At 40.6% G+C, this 22,676-nt stretch overlaps 1 protein-coding gene across 2 annotated transcripts in view; it reads left to right on the plus strand.

Annotated features, from left to right (window-relative positions):
• Nucleotides 1-22,676, plus strand: part of LOC109920290 (coiled-coil domain-containing protein 102A-like) — a 479,598-nt gene that overhangs the window by 131,398 nt on the left and 325,524 nt on the right. For both annotated transcript variants that reach the window (XM_048596422.1, XM_048596423.1), the window contains exon 4: nt 9,001-9,109. In XM_048596422.1, the coding sequence (XP_048452379.1) occupies nt 9,001-9,109 (109 nt within the window). The remainder of the gene's footprint in view (nt 1-9,000; nt 9,110-22,676) is intronic.

The raw sequence follows: 22,676 nt of genomic DNA on the forward strand, positions 1-22,676 counted from the left end.
GAAATAACATTAATTTGACTGTATCACTATTGACATCACTTGGTGTACTGTAAGCATCAATCATCGTGCAATTAGGAATTGGGAAGTTCTTATTCTAGAATTCAAATTAGAACTGATTTCAGTGAAAGAGAATGATCAGTATCATAATATTTCATCACTTGAGGAGGGTAATTGTCACCATTAACGATAATATCCCTGTACTAAAGTAAGAAGCGCAATCTTACAGCACACTTCTTGCAAAGATCAGAGTTCACAAAGCTGAAACATGTACCCATTCCCTCACATTTCCTGATGAGTAAAAGGCATTTCTTTCTTAAATGCTACTTCAGTGATAAATGAAGGATATCAAAAGTATTTTGCTTCTAATATTGAAAATGTGGATTAAGTATTTCTTTCAAAGGAATAGCTAGTTGATTGCCATATTCGTATTACTTCAGATTAACATTTTAGAATGAACATTGACTATGATTAATCCTGGATTTCAACTACATCATTAAATGAAGCATAATTGTGTGCTTCTTCTCATAGGATAGAAACAGGCTGCTTCTCAATCAAGCAAAGCACTTTCCTGATTTCCACTGTTTCTTTAGGCATGGTGTCATGTGGTTTGCAGGTCCCCCCACTGAAAGTAAAGAGATCAAATCAACAGGGAAAAATCACCCTTAATTGCCCTGGATTACCTCCTAGTGGCATATTGGCAGCATTGGTAGGGCCTTGCAAACAGCCTGCAGTCATGGAAAACTAAATAATAGGACAGAAAAGAACGTGAACAATCGACAAAAAGAGATCTGAATGACAGATTCCAGATCAAGAAAGCTGCTGGTTCAATCCCAGCCTTGGCTGAGTTTGTTAATTGCAATAGTTCAGGCACACTGGTGCAAATGTTAAGGAAGAAAGCAAAGTGAATAGGTGTCCCATTCTTCAGTGGCCTTTGTGCTCAGACATGCATGAATGCTACTCAGCCATATGTTTGGTAGATAGCTGTGGGAAAAGCCCGTGGGCCGAATGAGACAGTTTGATCTAACATCATCAGAACTGACATTTACAGATCACAAATTATTAATATCAGTTTGTGGATTATAGTGAATTCTGTGCTCTCTCCAAGCAGTTCTTAAGTGGATCAAGCCTGAGACTGCACAATGAATAGAATGTCACAGAATGTGCATTGATGATTTTTGGAAATTATACGAGCAATGCGTACATGGAGTCAACCCTATCATTTCCAATCAGGGATATTATTGATGCTCATTGTTAACAGTAGAAAGATGGTTCATAAATGGCACAAAAAGTCCAAAGAAAATGGACTTGAATTTGCTGGTATCCCTATGCCTTCACTCATTCCTGGAATATCTGAACAACAAAGACACCTATGTCAGATTCCTGCTCATTGACTACAGCTCTGCCTTCAACACCATCATCCCCTCCAGACTGATCTCAAAATTCTGTGACCTTGGCCTCGGCTCTGCCCTCTGAAACTGGATCCTCAGCTTTTTGACCCATAGGCTGCAATCAGTAACTTCACCTCCTCCACAATAACATTCAACACTGGAGCCCCCCAAGGATGCGTCCTCAGTTCCCTACTGTACTCCATTTACACCTACGATTCTGTTGCCAAATTCCTAATGAACGTCATCTACACGGTTGTTAAGCAGGACTCTGGCGGATGCATGGCGAGGCCTGGAAAGCCTTGAGTGGGACTGCAGCAGTGGAAAGGAAAGTTAGACTCTCTTAAGTCATCTTTCTTTTTATCTTATTTTAAGTTAATGTGAATGGCGCCATGTATGTATGGCGAAGGCATGCACTTTTCACTGTATTTTTACATTGGATATGTGACGATAAATGATTCAATTCAATTCAATTCAATAATTGACATTGGGGAATGAGTTTGGACCTGCGCTGAGTTTGAGGGTTTACAAGTGACTTGCCATCCATTATAGTAGAGTCTTGGATCCTCTAAATCTCTGAAAAAAATGTTTTATAATCACTCTGAAGCATCTACTCTTTTCTGTAAACCTTGTGCACTGCAGGTTAGATGTACGTTTTGAGTCATGCAGCTGTGAAAATACCAGGCAGCTTTCAGTGAGTCAAGCATCAGTGTGATTCTTGTGAGTCCACTAAGCACTGCACTGCTTGCTTAACCCTGAAAGAGGCGCCACAATTCCTCTGTTGACAGACATGATGCCAAACATCATGGTAACTGCTTAAATACCACTTCTTGTTGAGATAATGTCAAAAATGGCATCAATTTTGGGCCTCCAAAAGCTCCATTATGATAATGACATCTTAAGTGTTTAATAATAAAAGCAAAATACTACAGGTGCTGGAAATTTGAAATAAAACAAAGTGGTGGAGAATCTTAGCAGATCTGGCGGCATCTGTGGACCAAGTAACAGTGTTAATGTTTCTGAATTACTGTTGCACTATCTTTCAGTTAACGATGGAAAGCTGGCGGTAATTAATCTTTTGAGAGTCCAGATTGGTGATCAGTGTTGTGATCAGTCTTTGGTTTGAATGGTTCATGATCAGTCTCTAATTGGTTTCTTAAGTACCATGGTTAGCTGCAGATGTCATTTCCTGTTAACCTTTTGACTGATTCCCCAAGTCAGATCGCTCATTGTATCAGTTTTCATTATTTCATTAAATGTTATGGCTTTCTATTAAAATAACGGGTCCCTAAAAGTAGTTTATATGTTATTTTCTGAGATGACCACTTCTGGTACCATTGTGGTATTTGCTGTTTCTATTAGTTTGTGGTTCTGGGTAAGGGTTGTTTTTTGTAGCTCACTGCCATCTATTTGCCTTTGTCTTTGCTTTGTCCTGGGCCTATCCAATGATTAGTGGTAGAGGATGTGCTACCATAGAGTATTGACAAAAGAGGCATTGTTCTTAGACAAGAACGTTTGTTTATTTCATGATAGCTATTAGTACAACTACAATTTGGTCAGGCAAAGTCGCTAGGATCTTCAGGAGCAGGTATAGATAGGGTCATAGAGGCATAGGGTCATACAGCAAGGAAATAGACCCTTCAGTCTAGCTCATCCATGCTGACCATGTTTCCCAAACTAAACTAGTCTCATTTGCCTGTTTTTGGCCCATATCCCTGTAAACCTTTCCTATTTATGTACCTGTCCCAACGTCTTTTCAATGTTGTAACTGTACCCGCATCTACCACATCCTCTGGCAGTTCATTCCACATATGCACCACACTCTTTGTGAAAAGGTTTCACCTCATGTCCCTCTTAAATCTTTTCTGTATCACCTTTAAAACTATGCTGTCTAGTTTTGAATTCCCCTACTTTATGAAAAAGACTGTTGCTATTCAGTTTAACCATGTCCTTCTTGAGTTTATAAACCTTGATAAGGTCATCCTTCAACCTGCTACACTGCACCTGATGAAGGAGCTGTGCTGCAAAAACTTGCTTTAAAATAAACCTGTTAGACTATAACCTGGTGTCATGTGACTTCAGACTTTGTCCACCCCAGTCTAACACCAGCACCTGCACGTAATCCTACACTCCCAGCCTACCCAGCCTCTTTTTTTATAACTCAAACCCTCCAGTCCCACTAACTTCCTTGTAAATCTTTTCTGCACTCTTCCCAATTTAATAATACCCTTCCTGTAACTGGACAACCAGAATTGTAAACAGTACTCCAATAGTAGCCTGACCAATGTCCTGTACAGCCACAACATGATGTCCCAACTCCTATACTCAGTGATCTGACCAATGAAGGCAAGTGTGCCAAACGCCACCTTCATCACCCTGTCTACCTGTGATGTGACTTTCTGACCCTCTGGGTCTCTTTGCTTTACAAAATCTCCCAGGGCCCTACCATTAACTGTGTAAGTCCTGCTCTGGTTTGTCATCAAAATGCAATACCTTGAATTTATTTAAATTAAACTCATCTGCCACTCATCGGCCCATTGGCCCAATTGATCAAGATCTCGGTGTACTTGAGATAACTTTCTTTGGTGTCCATTTGTACTACCAATTTTGGTGTCATCTGCAAACTCACTAACCATGCTTCCTGGATTCTCATCCAAGTTATTTCTATAAATGACAAAGAACAGCGGACTTTGCACTGATCCCTGCAGAACACTGCACCACCCTATACCACCACCTTCTGTCTCCCACTGTTAAGCCAACTTCGTATCCAATTGGCTAGCTCTCCATGGATCCCATGTGATCTAACTTTACTAACCAGTGTACCATACGGAACCGTGTGTAAGACTTTGCTAAAGTCCACGTAGACAACATCAACCTCTCTGCCCTCTTCAACATTTGTTCCCTCTGAAAGCGCAAGTAGAACTTCTTGTCTCAATCTGAGGACTTTGTGTGACATCAGTAGAAAGAGTGGAGCTAGTGTAAAAGGAACATTAACCATTTTAATACATAACTTACGCTACACTTACGTCTGCTATTTGAAATAACCGTGTTTTTGATGTTAGATCCCAGTGATCAACTTTTGTGTTCTTTATCCCAAATGCCTAATTGGTGTGTAGATATCATTATTGGATGTTGTGTAGAATTCTTATTAACATAGGTGTTTATCAGTATGTTTTGGCTTTGCTCTGCTTGCTGACATGGATTTCCATAGTGAGTATTGGTGTTTGTCACAAAAAAAAGAGCATAAGAATAAGTGTGGCGCACAATCTTAAAACTAATACAGAATTCATGAATAAAATCTATGTAAAGTGCATATAAAATCAATGTATAAAGACAGTCAGTGTTTAATGTTAAGGTAGCAAGATATACTTAGAGAATACGACAGGATGCCTTCAGTTGGCAAAGGTTCATTAGCAATAAGGACAAATAACTAGGTAGGTACAAGAACTTAATTCTTAAATGTACAGATTTTAATAGGGGAGGTCATGACGTAGTAATGGACTTGACTATTAAGAAAACCTCTTGTGCTTGAACCTATATTACTGTTCCATCGCTGTTGCTGGGTCAAAATCCTGGAAGATCCTTCCTAGTAGCACAGCGAGTGTCCCTATACCCCAAGGACTGCAGTGGTTCAAGAAGGCTGCTCACCATCACCTCCTCCAGGACATTGGGGCTAAGCCGTAAGTGCTGGCCTAAAAACCGCAGCCTCATTCGAATGAATGAATATTAAGAAAAAGAACCAAAGCAATACATACATTATTTACAATTGTTGTATAAGTTGCAATAAAGCTTCTTGTACATGTTAAAAGACAAAATTAATTTTAGACAATACCGAAGGCTTGAAAACTCATGACGGTTCTTTTTGTACAGTAGGCCTTTGAGTCTTGAATAGCAATTACAAAATGTTAAGTGTTAACTGCTACGGAGTGTACTGGTTCCATATTTCCGTTTGTTCAATCTCAACCGGCTTTGCAGAAATAGCCTGCAATTAAACTGTGTGTGCGCACACAGGCCAAGGGCCACGTGGCATACTTCACTTGTTCAGTAAGGATGCAACGTCAAAGGGGCCAATCGCATTATAATAGTGTCCTACATTGATTAGAATTAAGAAAAATATATTAGATTAATTGATTAATATAACTAGCCTATAAACTAATTATTAAGCATTAACTTTCCAGCAGGTTTGGCAATTATTTTGCAGTGCTGCTAAAGACCACTTGTATTCATATATTTGACCATGGACTCTTATAGAATTAAAACATTTTCCTCTATTTCGCAATCAGCAGTCTGGTCGGAGCTCCTCTGCTATGCCTGTTCTTTTTCTTCTTTTTCTCCCTCTCTCCTCCCTTCTATCGCTTCTCTTGGCCTTGGCCCCGATCTCCAAAGTGGAGTTGGCGGTTGGTGGAGATGCCAGCGGCTGGAGCGGGGACATCGGGGACCAATAGCCCAGTGTAAATGGTGGCAGCAGCCAGCGGTCAGACCATGTGGAGGCCCCCTGTGCTGGTCTGCTGTGGAGAGCCTTTGGAGAGAGATTGTGCTGCGTGTCTTTTAAACTTTGCTTCTTGTTTCAGTTGTACTGTGTATAGCTGTAATGTAACATTCTTTTTCTTCATTTCACTATTATGTAACTAAGGATTGTACCTAGGTACCCCTGTACTTAAGATGATACCGTAAGTGGCAACTTTATACACTTTTCAGTGTGTACTCTTTGAGTATGTGACAATAAAACTCGTCTGTCTTTCTGTCCATCCTCAATCCATCCCTCACTCACCCCCAGCCATGCCTACTCCCCAGCTGTCCCTCCATCCTTCCCTCACCCTCCAGGCCGTCCCTCAATCCATCCCTCCAGCCCACCCTCCTTCCCACGCCCATCCATCCCTCCATCCCTCCATCCCTCCATCCCACCCTCCCATCCCTCCCTCCCCACCCACCAATCAATCCATCCATCCATCCCTACCTCCATCCCTCCCCTCCCCAGATATTTATCCCTCCCTCTCTCCCTGCCCCTCCATTCAGCCCTCCCTTCATTCCGCCCCAGCCCTGCTCCCGGTGCAAGCCTCATTCCCCCTGAGAATGGTAATTCAGCGGATAAAATTTGTCCTGCATTCTGTGGACAGGATATGCCTAGGCATGAGCTGGGCAATATGGCAAGTTGCCTAAATTTTATGCTAATGGAACAGCTTAACTGAAGGCATCGCTAGTTCTACAGTACAAATTTTCCATACTACAGCTGGGATACTGTTGGGATCTATAGCCTTTGCAGATTCCAGTGTCTTCAGCTATTTATTTGATATTATACAGAGTGAATGAAGTTGGCTGAAGACTGGCGTCTATGATTTTCAGTCTGGTCTTTGGGAGAATTGAATCATTCACTTGGCATTTCAGGCTGAAGGTGGCTGCAAACGTTTCAGCATTTGCCCTTTCAGTTGTAAATCAAGTCTGATCATATTTTGATTATGATGATCATTGTAAAAAGGCACAAATTTTTAAAAACATTTCTTGTTAACCATGAGTCACAATTAATTTATTGAAAAGTGCACTGGCTACAGGTAAAACTATCTGAGATGAGTTTTGAGAGGCTAGGTACTGTTCAGTAATTTATATTGCAATAGTGAGCAGATCACAGAAGGAACAAGCAGCACTCATTATCAAATATATTCTTCTAGCACTGTAGGAAACGTTATGATTCCCGAACGTTCCTGATGCTGAAGAAATTTTACTAAGAGCATTGCTGAGGAAGCAGCTGAGATAATTCAAAGCATCATAGTTGAACACGGATCAGATTTCGAACTCTCTTGTGGTCAGACTTGCGTTAATGGAGCCAACATGGCAGAGAGGCATGCTGAAGCATAGATGGTGCTTGTGAATCCAAGAGGCATTTTCTTCCATGAACCTAGCTAAGGATATTTAATTACATCTACATATACATAGCCTGAAAACATTCAACCCTGTTATTGACCAAAGTGCTTTTTAACTTATTTTTTAAGAGTTATCTGTCTTCACTTTCACTGCTAGGGTAATAAACTATTGAAGATACCGTACATATTATTAACATTAAAATTATTATTTTCTTACTTTTCAAACTTTGTTCTTACCATGCTGCTGAGTGTTAATCCACAAATTTAATAGTGGTTATCAAATCTCTTATAAAATTAAACAGATACTTAGGTCGCTTAGTTTCAAAATGACCATTTACAAATTATTTTTGAATGCTTCCTAACAAAAAAAAATCTGATTTTTAATCTGCCTTGCAGAGGTGAACTTAATAATTAATGTTCATTTATTGAATAGTGACAGCAAGAACTGGTGTTCATTAATTATTTGTAAAAGCCTGCAGACTTGTCAAATTTTACATTGAACCTTGACAACCTGCAATCTCTATGCTGTGCTGTACGTTGCGAATATTTCTGATTTCATATACAAATTTCATATACAAATGGCAGGAGAAATACTTAGAAATCTGTCTGCTAGTGTAGGGTAACCTTGTGGAAATCAAGAGAAGATCATGTTAGGAAACTGATAAAATAGGCAACGCTAAACTTCTCTAATGAGCTCAAGCGGGACTAGGAAACCAGGGCTGTTGGCAATCATTCATACCTTTATCTTTAAAGGTCACACTAGCAGAAAGCATTTTGGTCCTGGCTGATTTCATTTGCCTTCAGGACACACATCCAGATAGTCACATAACATTGATTGTCTCAGGCTATTGCACCTGTTGTCAAGTTAGGGCACCTTCATCTTTCCACACTTGGACAGTATGTCAGAAAGATAGTTCAAGCATGACTTCTACCAATTAGTTTGCTTTAGAAATGTCATCAGGTCAATGTGGTTTCATATAAACCTCTCAGTACAGCGTTGAGCAGGGCAGGCCATTACTATTGCTTTAGACTGCGATACAAGTGCAAAATCATTGTTTCAATTCCATTTAATTTCTGAACGCTCAGGGACACTCTCTGTGTTATCCTGTGGTGACCCATGCTGATCTTGTTTGCCTGACAATATTTCTGGCAATTGCATCTTTGATGAATTGTCTGTCTTGTGTGCAGCATCTACATTTAAGATTCGCAAAATTATACTGTTGTCTCCCAAGTTAGGAATGGACCTTTGATATTGATTTAAATTATTTCTAATCTCTCCTCATTTTATCTAACATTTCAAATCTGGAAATCCGAGCAAAATTGCAAGAGATATGAGCCCTGTAGATCACTGCCCCACATCCAGAGCCAGCCATTCAAATGACATAAGCAGGTATACCAGTCGGTTAGACCACTGGAGCTGAGAAAATTGCACTCCAGGCAGGAATAGGCCCTGCAGTCACTGTTAATTGGTCACTAAAGGATCTCAGTGGAGTCAGGGTAGGAAGGTGTCATGGCTTAACTGCCTGAACTGACCTGGGTTGGTTGACACAGGAAGGTTTCGGCCTTTAGTCCTGGTGACAATTCACCTAACTGTCCAAGCCTCCCACTTCTGGATTCTGAATCACTACAAACACTTATTGCATATTATTACATGGTTTCTCAGCAACTTCATCAGTACGTGGTAAAATTCTTTTTAATAATTGACTTTCCAAATATTAGTAAACTATAGACTGGTACATCCTGTATTTTTCACACAGGGACAAAGCCGCACTTGGAAGGCAGATTGAAAAACTGGAAGCAGATATATGTCAGTGGAAGGACAAATACGAAGACCTGAGCAAATCCAAGCAGGAAATCCTCAAGCAGGTATGAAACTAGAAGAAAATAGAAATGCACAGTTAGCCTGTTTGCAGATCATGGTGTACTTTTAGTGACTTAGATGCTTTTTGGGAGTTTTGAGGATCATTACTTTTGAGGATCATTACTTTTGAGGAAACTATGGGGACAAAGTCATGCAAAAGGATATTTTATGGTCTGTTTGAAACCAGAGAACATAGCTATTTCTTACATAAAAAGGGTGCTCTCATCGAATGTTTATAAAGAGTTGGCAAATCATTCCTTCCTAGGTAACTGAAGAGCAACACACTTACACAGAGATCCAAGCTGTATTTCATTTTGTGTCACATTCTTGTTACCTATATCCGCCTTGTTTTACATCGCAGTTCAGATGTCTTTTCAAGTAAATGTAAATATAAGCCTATCAGAGGCAGGGACAAGTGAAATTATCATGAGGAATATGGGAACGGCGAAGGTGTCAACCAGTATTTGGGCTGAGATTTACAGGAAATTAGTTGAGAGTCAATTTTGACAAATTTCATGGAGGGTTGGTCTCCATGAGTCCTAGCAATATTTCTCATGCAATTTTCCTAAACTTGCCTCAGTGCCTATGCATTGTGCCCTGATGGCATCCCATTCATTGTAACTTCCCACCTGCACAGTCAGAAGTACTAACCACTGCTGGAACGTCAGGGGCACCTTGGGAACAACACCATCTTTTAAAGTCCAGCTGTGCACCCGGTCAAGCACTGGCAGGAGTTGTCCTTCTGTGTGCGTGTGATGGGAGGACAACCACAATCAATCACTTCTCAGAGCAATTAGGTGGCACAGCTGAGCCTTCGTTGTAAATACAAGTGCATATGCACAAATCTATTGCTGTTAAAGAACAGAGTCGCACAGGTTAGCCGTCTTTAGCTTCATCTCATCTTAGAACCCTGTCTAAGGGAGTGTTATGCTTTCCCCAATGCTCAGCGAATCCAACATCATCATATTGTTCAATGTGGGACTGGAAAGTTTTCAAATGGTTCAAAATATTCTCTTTTATTCAGCACCAGTAAAAATAAAGCAATAAATAAAAAAATAACAAAACCTGCATTTGCTTGTGGGAACAGTCAGGGTCTTTCGAGTGCCAGGAAATCTACAGTCAATGAGTGAGCACTGCGTCCAACTCTCAGCTACTGGAACTGCGTGTTGATTAAGCCCTGCCTGGCTTGTTGTGCCTGATTCTGCAGAGCTCTATCATGCACAAGGTAATATTCTTCCTCCTACTCAATATCCTCACCTTCCTCTTTGGAATACTGCTCCCATTCTCCCAGCCCATCAGAGTCCATCACAGCACCTTGTTTCCTGTTCCTGTGCAGAAAACGCTGACTCTGCCCACTCGGCATGGTCTCAGCGATTTTCAATTTCCAGTGAGCATGTACGAGTCACGAGTATAGCAGGCAATGCAGGCTGCCCTTGGCACAGCCTGGTAATCAACAGGGACCCTACACACTTCCATGTTCCTTTTTTTGGCACTCCTGGTCAAGCCCACCATTACTGGACACCAAACGTTCTCACACGTTCCGAATTATGACTTCATCTCTCAACATTACTCCTGAAACCCACTCCTGTAGTCATGCCAGCCACAATGCTGCATTGCTCCCCCCATTAATGTCAGGGTGATTGTGACTGCTGATGATTCTGTGTCCACAGTAACCCATGTCTTCCAATGCACTATCCTTTCCCCTCTTTATGTTGAGTTTCCCTACTTCACGATTATTGTTGACTCTACATCCCAGCATGCTGGCTCTGATCCCCACATTGATTCTCCTGACATCCCTATTATAGCGGTGCTCCCCTTATAACCACTGTTTTCTTTCATTGAACTAAACCCCAGGACTGACTGTGGTACACTTCCCTGCCCAGATTGGAAAGACTGCACTGACTGATGACTGACCACTGTACAGCAGAGACTGTGACTCCCAGGACTGCTTTCACTCGCTTTGCAGGACTGACCACGGCTGACTCCCTGAACTGTAGTGAGATGGACACCCTGAACCTGACCACCCCAATCATCCAACTGTCTGTGTTCAATTCCCTGGACTGATATTGGACATTGCCCTTGATTCTCAGTGCTAGGACCCCCTGACTGAGGGGTGTCTTCCTTGACTTTACTACTCTTTGTAGAAATTGAGACACGGCCACTTGATTGATGCACATGCAGTGTGTTTGTTGTGTACACTGCTGGCATATTGTGCAGGTATGTGACTGACATAGCCTGGTGCTGTACCGAGACATGTCCAACTCTTTTACTAACATGACAGGCTTCCTGGCTTTGTGTCTGCGCTAAAATGCAAGGTAATGTGAGCTTTTAAGCTCTGGCTGAGGCGTGAGTGCTAAAAGGTGAGGCAGGGATGCAGTGATCGTTGAAATATTGAGTGTTAAGAGACCAAGTGAGGAGGCCTGAGATGCAGCCTAGTGTAATCTATGAGCTGGATGCCTGTCCCTGTGTGCAAAGCATCCTGGAGTAGTATTTACAAGGAAAGGTGCCAGTGCACTCTAAAGTAATTAAATTGGAGCTGTGCCAGGAGCTGCAGAGAGGTTGGTATTTGTCTGTCAATGGACATGGAGTGCATGCTGTCACTGGCCAGGAGCATGCCCTAAAATATTAGTGACTGCTGTCCAAGGTGGAGGGCAGAGGAGTGAGCAGTGAGCTGGATTTGTCAGCTAACTGCTCAGAGTTTCTGTCAGGAGTTGTTGTCATCTAATTTCTAACGTGACAGCTGGGAGAAGATGAAACTGCATACAAATGAGATGAAATGAACTAATAATGAGACGTTATCACGTGCTAATGCATGCAAATAGGCCCCTCGCTGTTCACTAGTGAGGATGTTGTCTCCCTATTCAACATGGGAAAATGGAACCTTTTGGACATTGATAATCTACTTAGTGCTGATCTCATGTGATTTTCCCAAATTTCTCACCAATTCCCAAGTCATTTAGTGGCTGGGAAGATTCTACCCTTTGTGTCTGCTTTCACAATTGAAGACACAAAAATCATTTTAAATATAATTTTAGAAACCAAGGTTCTAGTAAAAGCGAGAAACTTAAATTAATCACTATAAGTAAAGAAACTGTACTGGAGAAATTAATAGTAAGGGACCATAAATCCCCTGGACCTAACAATCTGCATTTTAGGATTGTAAAAGTGATGGCTGTAGAGATAGTGGGTACACTGATTTTGATCTTCCTACATTCCTTAAATTCAAGAATAGTTGCCAAGAATTGGAAAGTAGCGAGCATAACATCACTGTTTAAGTAAGGAGGGAGAGAGTAAAGGGCAGTTATAAGCCATTAAACCTAACATTTATCGCAGGAATCGATTTGTGGGGTACAGGTAAAAGGTCACTTAAAAATCGTATGATAAACTGAGTCAACATGGAAATATGGATGGGGGGAGATCTGATTTGGCAAATGTGTTAAAATGATTTGAGGTCTGTCTCCAGAATGGATGGGGAACCTGTAAAGGCTGGACATTTGGCTTTTCAAAAGGCATTCATAAGAGGTTATTACAAAACTAGAACTCATGGGTTTGGGTGATACAATATTAGCATGAATTGAGGTATGATAGATGGACAGAAAAAAGCAGAAAAGGTTGGCAGGGCTTTAACTGGTGGGGTACCACAAAGATCTGTACTCGGACCTTGGCAATTTCCAACCTACACTGATGATTCTGATTGGTGGATTGAATATAACAATTTCAGGTTTGCCGATAATACAAAATTAGGGAAAATAAGCATCTACTAGGATGCAAAGATATTATTTTTAAGCACAAGTCCACTTTTTACAACCCGGGATCTACCTCTAAGAAAATATAGAATAAACAGCTTACTTTTTTAAGCTATATAAATTTAAAAGCAAATATAAATAATTATTTGTTTTGTCCTGTACTCACCAAGTTTCAGTGAGAGACCTATGCATGCACATGATCTGCCAGTGCATTGAGTGGGGCTTCAAGGCACTGGCAGATCGTGTGCATGCACAGGTTTGAGGCTGGTAGTCCTATGCAGTCCACCATAGGGGTATGGTATATGGACTTGATTATCTTCATTTGGGAGGTGTACAGACTCAAAGTAAAAATAAAGTTAAAGCCAAAGTAAAAGTAAAAGAACTGTTAAAGTTAGCTTTCAGTTTAAAAGTATACAATGTTAGGAATGGGTATTTATTTCTGTTTACAAGGCCCCAAAAAAATCACTGACCCTCAATCTGATTTTAAGCTGAATATCATTTTGTAGAGTAATTATCTCCATAATCAGCCCCACTGCTCTGCAAATCAAACATCTGATGGAATTCGGTAGCTAACCAACCACTGAGTTTGAGACCAACATGACAATTTGTTCCATCATATCTATTTCCTAAAATCACCTGTTGAATTCCTACGCTAACTTCCTCAGGTGTTTGAACAGACATGTTCTGGGTAGAATCTCATTTCTTTGTATTTAATTCTTTATATGTATTTTCTCAGATGCAGGAAGCATTGCAGTGTCTTGTTCTAAATGGGAAGACTGCAGACCCAGATTCAGTTTGAATGTATTCACAGCCCTGATCTATGAGCTATAATCCCTGCAGTTCATAGTTCATTCAGTTTTGACGATATGTCTGTAAAGAACCCAAACTCGAGCAACCACACATTGATATCTCAGTCGTTGAATTAAGAAAAATGATGATCTCAGGCAACAAATCTAAAAATCTTTACAGGTTGTTCCCTTGACTTAACCACCTCACGTCAGCACAGAGGATTACTTCACCTTAGGCAGCATCGAGTTCATTGAGTAAGAAGTGCTGACGGACTTTTGCTTAAGTTGAGAAAACAATCTTAACAATAACTTTCATTGCATGAGAAAAGTTCATCACTTGCTAGTGGATTAAACTGTGGTAAGTGATAAAAGAGGGAACATCACGATCGTATCTGCAAAATGCAACAAAGGCTACGTTTACACCAAGAATGGCTGGTGCACCATCAGTTGTGATGTTACTTGATTGGAATGTTTCTCTCAAGCATGTACCGTTTGAATTTGTTGTAGATTTCCTCACCCTTTGTTCTCTCTTTAGTTCTTAAGTTCTCAAAAACCATGTGCACAAAAACAATCACTTGGGCTGTGTTGGTTATGTTGATGGTTCATCAGATTACAGTGAGAAACATTCATAGTCCTCAGGTTCTGCTGTTGTTGATGAAAGATGACTTCTGACAAAGTTTCCACGCACCTTGCTGCTGTGGAAGCATCAAGTAACATGCTCTGAACTGCTATTATTTCTTCTTTGTTCTTAAAGTCTTTGAATAAAGAGTCAGCAGCCACAGTCATTGCTTCTTTTAGTTGTCTCTCTGTGACTGACTTCTTGTCTTTTGCCAGAAGATGGCAAATGTGAAATGATGCTTCGTTGCAGGCCTTATATTTTGCTGCAGGTTTAGAAAACAAAAATGATTGTTGAGCTTTCAAAACCACCTTTGGTTTGTCAACTTTCTTTATCTAAAGCATGCTGGTCAAGGGAAAACTATCCTTGCATTTGTGAATTTGTACGTCATTGTGTGGTGTTGTTACAAATGTTCCATTTTTTTTCGATATAATTTGGTGACGTATGAAGAAAATGTTCTTACCTTTTACAGTCATGAACAGAAACTCATTTTACTATTCCATGACAGAGTTGTATATTTTGTTATTTTGTTTAGATTGTCGGGGTTACTTATCATTGCCATTAACCAGGGATGTACTTTTTAGCTAAGATGAGTAGCAGGATAGCACAAACTACTAGGCTATGACTGAGAACACATCTTAGGTTAGCAATGTACACTACCCACGATAAGCAACAAAATGTAAAGGCTCCTCTTAACAAAGCTTAAAATTGGCTGAACTCCAACATCAATTCTGCACTTTGTAACTAATTATGAGTTTAGATGTGGGACTGGAAGTTGCTCTCCCCTGTGCTTGCTTCATGTTGTAACTAGTGATGGGATTCAGCCTCTGGAACATCCAGCATGTTGCCGACTGTTTTCAAGTGTGGAAGCACAAGACATCACTTCTGCAGTCACAACTTGTTTCTGATGCCCCTGGTTACCTTGTGTTGCTTGGATACTGGATATGGGGTAGCATTCATCATAATTTTTCATGGTCCTGTGCAGACCTTGGTGCTCAGTGCCTGGCAGCGTCTTCTGCAAGTAGAAATCATATGTTAACATGATGATAGATATGTGCACACACCTTAGAAGGGACACAGATGGTGTTTGAGGGACTGAGATCAACTGTCAAAGACCAGTTGATCACAATCCTCTCTGCTCCAGAGGTGTATCATAACACTTCTGAACAGGTTGATTAAAAAGATGCATAACAGGGAGCCAACTGAGATCGAGAACTATTGGACTTGTCAAAACTCTCTTTGGGTTGGAGACCGCAACTGGGGATGGAAGTTAAGTGAGAGATCAATAATGTGGCAAATGGAATATATTATGGTGAATTATGAAGTTATCCATTTTGATAATAAAAATGAAAGATATTTTTGAATGGTAATAGACTAGAAATATTTGCATTTGTTCTTTTATGTAGAAACATTGAAAATAGGAGCAGTAGGCCTTTTAGCCCTTTTCAGTTTGCTCTGCCATTCCATATGATAACAGCTGATCATCCGACAAGTATCCTGTTCCCGCTTTGTCCCGATCCCCTTTGATCATTTTAGACTTAAGAGCTATATCTAACTTCTTTTTGAAAACATTCAATGTTTTGGCCTCAACTGCTTTCTGTGGTAGAGAATTCCACAGGCTCAGCACAGAAATTTTTCTTATCTCTATCCTCCTCCTTCATAAATTCATGCTGACGTTGTCAAATCCTGTCAGCTTTCCAAATGCTATTACATCTTTTATGATATCTTTTCCGAAGCCATCATTAAAATCAATCACAGAATTCGGCATACAGGTGAAGCAAGCACTAAGGAAGGCAAATGCTTTTGATTGAAAGGGATTAAGGTAGAAATGTAAATGAGTCTTACTCCAGTTATATAGGGAATTGTTGAGGTTATGTCTACAGTACTTTGTGACATTTGGTTTCCTACCTAAGGAGGGATATACCTTCTCTGGAGAGACAGTAATGAAGGTTCACTGGGCCCTTTCATTCAGTCAGGCAGATGTCCAATACAAAGAGCTTGGGTAGAATGGATGCAAATGCCGTGGAGTTTAGAAGAAAGACATTCTCATTGAAACATGTGTAGAGACTTCACAGGGTAGATGCTGAGAAAGTGTTTCCCTTGGCTGGAGAGTCTGTAACATGGATTCACAGTCTCAGAATGAGGGATCAGCCATTTAGGATTGAGACGAGGAGAACCTTTTCAGTCAAAATTTGTGAATCTTTGGAATCTTCTATCCTAGAAAGCTGTAATGTTCACACGTTGAGATTTGCTTAATTGTTAGGGGATTGTATGGTCAGGTGAGGTTGAAGTAGAAGATCAGTGGAGAAGGCTTGAAGGGTCAAATGACTTCTCAAACTCTTGATTCTTGTGTTCTTACGTTTCTTGATACAAATGGCAAAGCGCTGCATCTGCCTCCTTAGAAGAACAGTCACTGCTGACTTTTCCCAAAAGTTGTGTTTAGTAGGATGTAGTGATCCTGTAGCACATTGTTGCATGCAATGCAGATATCATCTGTGATACAGTTCTCTTGGGAAGGGTTATCCAACACGAGCACAACATATACCAGGCTGGCACCAGTTCACTTGTTTCAGCGGTTATTGATATTTAAATGACAGAGTAAGGGCATAGACTAGCTCATGGGCAGTTTAAGCTGTGTTGTCTTGTCAAATTGGCTTTGAGGATTGACAATCTATTTGGAAATACCAGTTAAGGGGGGCGATTGGGAATCTGAAGATTATTTAGGTGCCAAGGCATTTTTCATTTACAACCTTCTCAAGTTCATCAGAAATTTCCTTGCTTGAGCATGTTCCATTGTCGTGAATTCAACCTTTTCCCCAGTCTCCTCTGCTTTAACACCCCTCAATCTCAATATACATTCCACTGTAAGGTCTGCCCTGAGCCATCCTGGAACTGAATATTCTTGAATGTGAGTTATACCGGTGGCCTGCACATCTGTCTTTCAGGAAATCACACACTTCATGCCCCCACTCCATGTGAATCAGGAGTAAAGCTGTCATCTACTTTGAACAGAAATCTTCATTGCTCACCTCACAATGACCAGAAAATCCACTGAGCCAGATATGTGAATTTTGGTGAAACCCAATTTCTTTGAGTTATTGCTCAGCTGGTTCCCATCTGTTCCTATTTTAAGGATAAATGGAGCTGAAATCTGCTCAGTGACTCATTGCAAAAGACAACTCAATAGGCTTCCGCACTCACCCCTGCCCTGGGAAACTTGGGCTAATGATGGTTCTTTGTATGTCAGCTTAGGCATTGGACATCAGCAAGCTGTATTATCTTATTTATTTACAGGCTATTGACATTACTTTTAAAATGGAGGGAAAAAGGGAACTTTTGGATAGCTTATTCCCCATTTTAGATATTTCCAACCCAACCTGTTCAGAAATGTTTTGACACACTTTTGGAGCAGACTTTAACTTGGTCTCCTAGGTCAGTGGTAGGGACACTACCACAAGTGCTTCCCTTCATTCCTTATTGTATCCTAGGGTGTTGAGAAGACATGTACCATTCCCAGTGAACTCCAAATGTTATTATCCAATATTGAATCAGCATAGTTGGTCTCAGTTTGAGAGCTTCCCAATCCTTATTACGGAGATAGTGTTGCTAACCTCAGTCACCTTTTCAGACCTTTTGTACTACGATGGTATTGTGAATGTATTCACTGTTTTCCAATTTTACGTAAAATTGCCAAACTGTTCCCAAGAATATGACCCACTGGCTTAGACATCTTGGTCCCAGACAAACAGGTGTTTGGTTGGGGCGGTGGTGGTGTAAGGGTGTGTAAAATAACTTAAAAATACCACGGAATGTCTGTAGGCACACTTGGCCATTCTTACAGAGGTGGGTTTTGTGTTGCTCAATTGTCCCATTTGATTAACATATTTAGATTTGGCTGCAACTCTAATTGTGAGCTGTTTGCTGCATCCGTTTACCAGGAATTGAAAGTCCCAGCAGGAAAATGAAAGGAGGCAGGAGCTGTTAGCCCAAGAATGTAAGCATCACTTATAGCACATCTTGTGGCTGAGAGCAGCAAAGGCTCCTCTCTACCAATTACAGCATCTCATTTTGCATACTGTCAGTGACATCCCCCATACAGGACTTGATTTCCCACCCCATCCTCCTGGAATTGATAATCTCTTCTGCCCCCCTCTCCCCTTTATTTGGTTCCCAAGGGACATTGGCTCGGCCTCCTGCCCGACAGCTGACCAGCCTGACACGAAATAGAAGCAAAGAATTCCAACATTGTTCTGTCATTACATTCAACAGGACCTCTCTATTCTTTCTTTTACTGGGTTTAACCCATACTATCACTCCCTTCCTACGCCCTTCATATAATGTCGAAAGCTCCAATGTTTCTTCTGCCTAATTCAGTACTGACCAAGGAAAAGAAAATGCTAGAAAAAATAATTATTTCTTCCATAATTTCATACAGTTTTGGTAAGAGAGACAAAGACAAATGCTTTTGCAGATAATCTCTGCAGTTTACTGCAATGTTGAGCATTTCATATTATTATCGCTTCAGTCTCTGTACTGCAGTACATCAAATCGTTTTCTGTGTCTATTTGTCATATACCATGAACAAACCTCAACTTTGTCCTGATTGCACAGCGTACTGTTTCTTAAACTCATGCCAAATGCTTGGTCAGTCTTATGTTCTTTCAATTCATAGTAGTTTCCTATCATGATAAGTAAATACTACTCTAATTTGACAAATCAGCATTTTTACTAAGCCTTCATCACCTTCGCAATACATAAACAAGTTTGTTTTACCACTTCATTGCTCAATAACATTACACTTTATAAGTGATTATATCATCTATCACTTGTGAAAATGACCAGTTCGATAATTTCATGACTTTTGGACAATTTATGATTATTCTGTCTGGGGTGGAAAAGAATCATTGAATTAATTCCTACATTGTCAATATTTTACAGTAATGTCGACAGCTATACAGCTAACACTGGAGTTAAACAAACAGTTTATTTCTCAATTCAGTGTCCTATTTTAATATACAAGCATAAAAAACAAAGGAACAGGAGTAGATGGTCCGGAATTTATATTTCCACTTTATCCTCTTTGAAGCATCTTTCACTCTACCAACCTACCCACCTCTTCTTTCAAAATTCTTATTATTTCCTACCTTGCCAAATTATCCACCAATTTCATCCGTGAAACCTCGCCTGTAGATATTTTGTCGTCAGTGAAGTATTGGTCTCTACATCTTTGACAAAATTTGTATACTCTTGTTCATGTTTTTCAACTAGAATAGGTCTGTTGTGGATTGTTTTCTCCCTTCAACATACTCTATTGTCCCAAAATATCATCAATCTTTTGAGACATCTCTGCTAATTCAGCATTTAATAAAGTAATCAATAGTTTGTCTTAATTGTGAATTAAAGACCTGTGAAATAGACTGCATCTTCTTACAAGCCCATGTAGCAGCTAATGCTTCCTTTTCATTAACTGTGTGTCTTTGCCTTTTTTGTGTCAAAGAGTTGAGATGCATAGTACATGGATCTATGTGTCCCCCTGAATTGATAATAAATCCTGCTCCTAGTCTAGTCATTTGTACAAGGAACACCAAAGTCAGCATGAAGGTACAAGAAGCAATTAGAAAAACAAAAGAACATGTTGGCATTGATTGCATGGTAATAAAGAGATCCTGGTCCAATTTGGTGTGACCGTACCTGTAATACTGCGTGCAGTTGGCTGTTTTGAATCATAATAATTCTTGCCAAATTAATATCTCCTTTGTTGATATCTCCAGAAATTGCTAAAGCTTTGTGACTGTTTGAGTGGAAGTTCTCTGATTGCTTTGCTTTTTTATTGATCACCCCAGATGCCTGATGCATGCACAATGTGTCCTGTAAATGTAATGGTTAATCATGAGACCTTAGATTTGTCATTCGGGGTAGGACTTGCTTCTTGTAAGCCCTGCAACAATGTTGTCACTTGGCTTCACGAAGTGGAACCACTAGGATGCCATTTATGTCCGGATTACTCCCTCTAATCTTTCCAGTATTTGTTTTGAGTCTGAGATATGCTCAAATTCTTATATAACATCTTTGTCCATAACTGTCTTTTCATTAATCCCCTGTCCGACCAAGATGCCATTGGCATAACTGCCTACTGGGTAGCGAAAATATTGATCTATTCTTAATTAGGCATTTCTATTAGCTTCGATGCGGACTAGTACCTTACACATGTACGATTCCAGTTCAGTCTTATTTGCACTACCTCCATTGCAAGTACACCATCCCTTATATATGGAGACCAAAACTGCATGCAGTATCACAGTTATGGTCACATCAGAGCTCTGTACAGTTGGAGCAGGATCTCTTTACTCCGTATTCCAATTACCTTGCAATAAAGGTCAACATGCTTTTTGCCTTCCTAATTGCTTCTTGTATCTTCATGCTGACTTTTGGTGTTCCTTGTAAATGATCAATCTCTCTGAATATCAACATTTACAAGTTTCATAGATTTTAAAAAAGACATCCTGGTTTTCTATTCTCACAACCAAAATACATAAACATCACATGTAACACCCCATCTGCTGGATAAACTACTTGATCCCTAGGTCAATCAGGAAGTTCTTTCTGGGGCACTGGTTTTAATCCAGGAGGAGCAGTACAGCTCTCCAGGCCCTCAAACAAACCATTCCTCCTCACAGCTGTGATTTGTGAGCCTTTGATAAGACCATAAGATGTAGGTGCAGAAGTGGACCATTCAGCCCATCTAGTCTGCGCCACCATTCACTAAGATATCTGGTAGTCCTCAACTCCACTTTCCTGCCTCTTTCTCATAACCCCTGATTCTCTTACTGATTATAACTCTGTCTGCCTTAGCCTTAAATATACTTAATAACTCAGCCTCGACAGTACTCTGTGGTCGAGACTTCCACCGCTTTACCACCCTCTGAAAGAACAAATTCCTCTTCATCTCTGTCTTAAATGTGCAACCTCTTACTCTGGGATTGTGTCCCCTGGTCCTCGACTCTCCGACAAGGGGAAAATAACCATTCCACATCTACCCTGTCAAGTGACGTCAAGTAGATTCAGCAGTGTTTGCGAGGCACTTGCCTTGTGACAGTCCTCAGCCCAACCAAACTCTTTTCCTCTCCTCCGTTCAGTGATCTCTGATTTCCTGTTCACACAGCCTGCCACCAATCCCTCGATGAACCATAGCCATGAGCTGCCAGACCAATGATTGTCCCATTCCCAGCCTCCCCCAGCTATCCTTGCAATAACTCTGCACCTGCCAGTGGTCCCTGCCTTTTGTTTTTATTCATTCATGGGATGAGGGTGTCACTGGCTAGGCTAGCAAATGGTCAACCACTTTGCTGTGGGTCTCGAGTCATGTGTAGGCCAGACCGGTAAGGATGAAGTTTCCCTCCCTAAAGGACATTAGTGAACCAGATGGATTTTTCCTGACAACTGGCAACGGATTCATGGTCATCATTAGATTCTTAATGCCAGATATTTTTAGTTGAATTCAAATTCCACCATCTGCCTTGGCTGGATTTGAACCCAGGTCCCCAGAACATTACCTGGCTCTCTGAATTAACAGTCCAGTGATAATACTACTAGGGCATTGCCCCCCAGTGTTGATCTGGATGCCTCTCCGTTATGAAACAGAGGGATGGAAATAATAATGAGATCCTGCAGTTAAATCTGGTAGGACTCGCACGACTCTCAGATTTCTTGGACTGCCCTATGACACGCTAACAACTCCAGCTTTGTTTCACAACACCAACCTGCAAATATCATGGTGTCAGTTTTCAAGCTAATGCACTCTCCTTGATTCACTGTCATCTCTTTTCTAGCATCAAGAATGGCCAAGGTAAGTTTTGTAATCAAAGGTTTAGAAATGTCTCAAAAGCTCAACTACAGTATTATAGTGTAAAATGTAAAATGACTGTGTTAACGCAGAGTTTTGAAAATATGTAAAGCATATTAATGCAGAGGTGGACAATTGTACACTTATTTTGTATGAGATGGAATTATACAAAAGTAAAACATGGTGTTTTGATGTGTTACCTACAGAGGGCAGTACTGACACACACTTGATCAATCTGACCAGCATGTTCTGAAAGGAGTGGTGAAATTCTAAAGGTTTCTTCTGCCTTTAAGGATAACGCTTTTAATTATGTTTTCCTAAGTGTCTGTCATTTAATATATTGTAACAATCTTTATGTATTTACGTAGGGTGGCACAGTGGTTAGCACTGCTGCCTCAGGGATCAAGGATCAGTTCCAGGTCGGGTGACTGTGTGGAGTTTGCAGCTTCTTCCCGTGTCTGTGAGAATTTCCTCCCACAGTCCAAAGATGTGCAGTTTAGGCAGATTGGCCATGCTACTTTGTCCATAGTGTCCAGGGTGGCGCAGGCTAGGTGGGTTGACTATGATAAATGTAGGGTT

This window comes from Rhincodon typus, chromosome 4 (assembly GCF_021869965.1).
Source record: "Rhincodon typus isolate 14 chromosome 4, sRhiTyp1.1, whole genome shotgun sequence".
Classification (NCBI taxonomy): Eukaryota; Metazoa; Chordata; class Chondrichthyes; order Orectolobiformes; family Rhincodontidae; genus Rhincodon; species Rhincodon typus.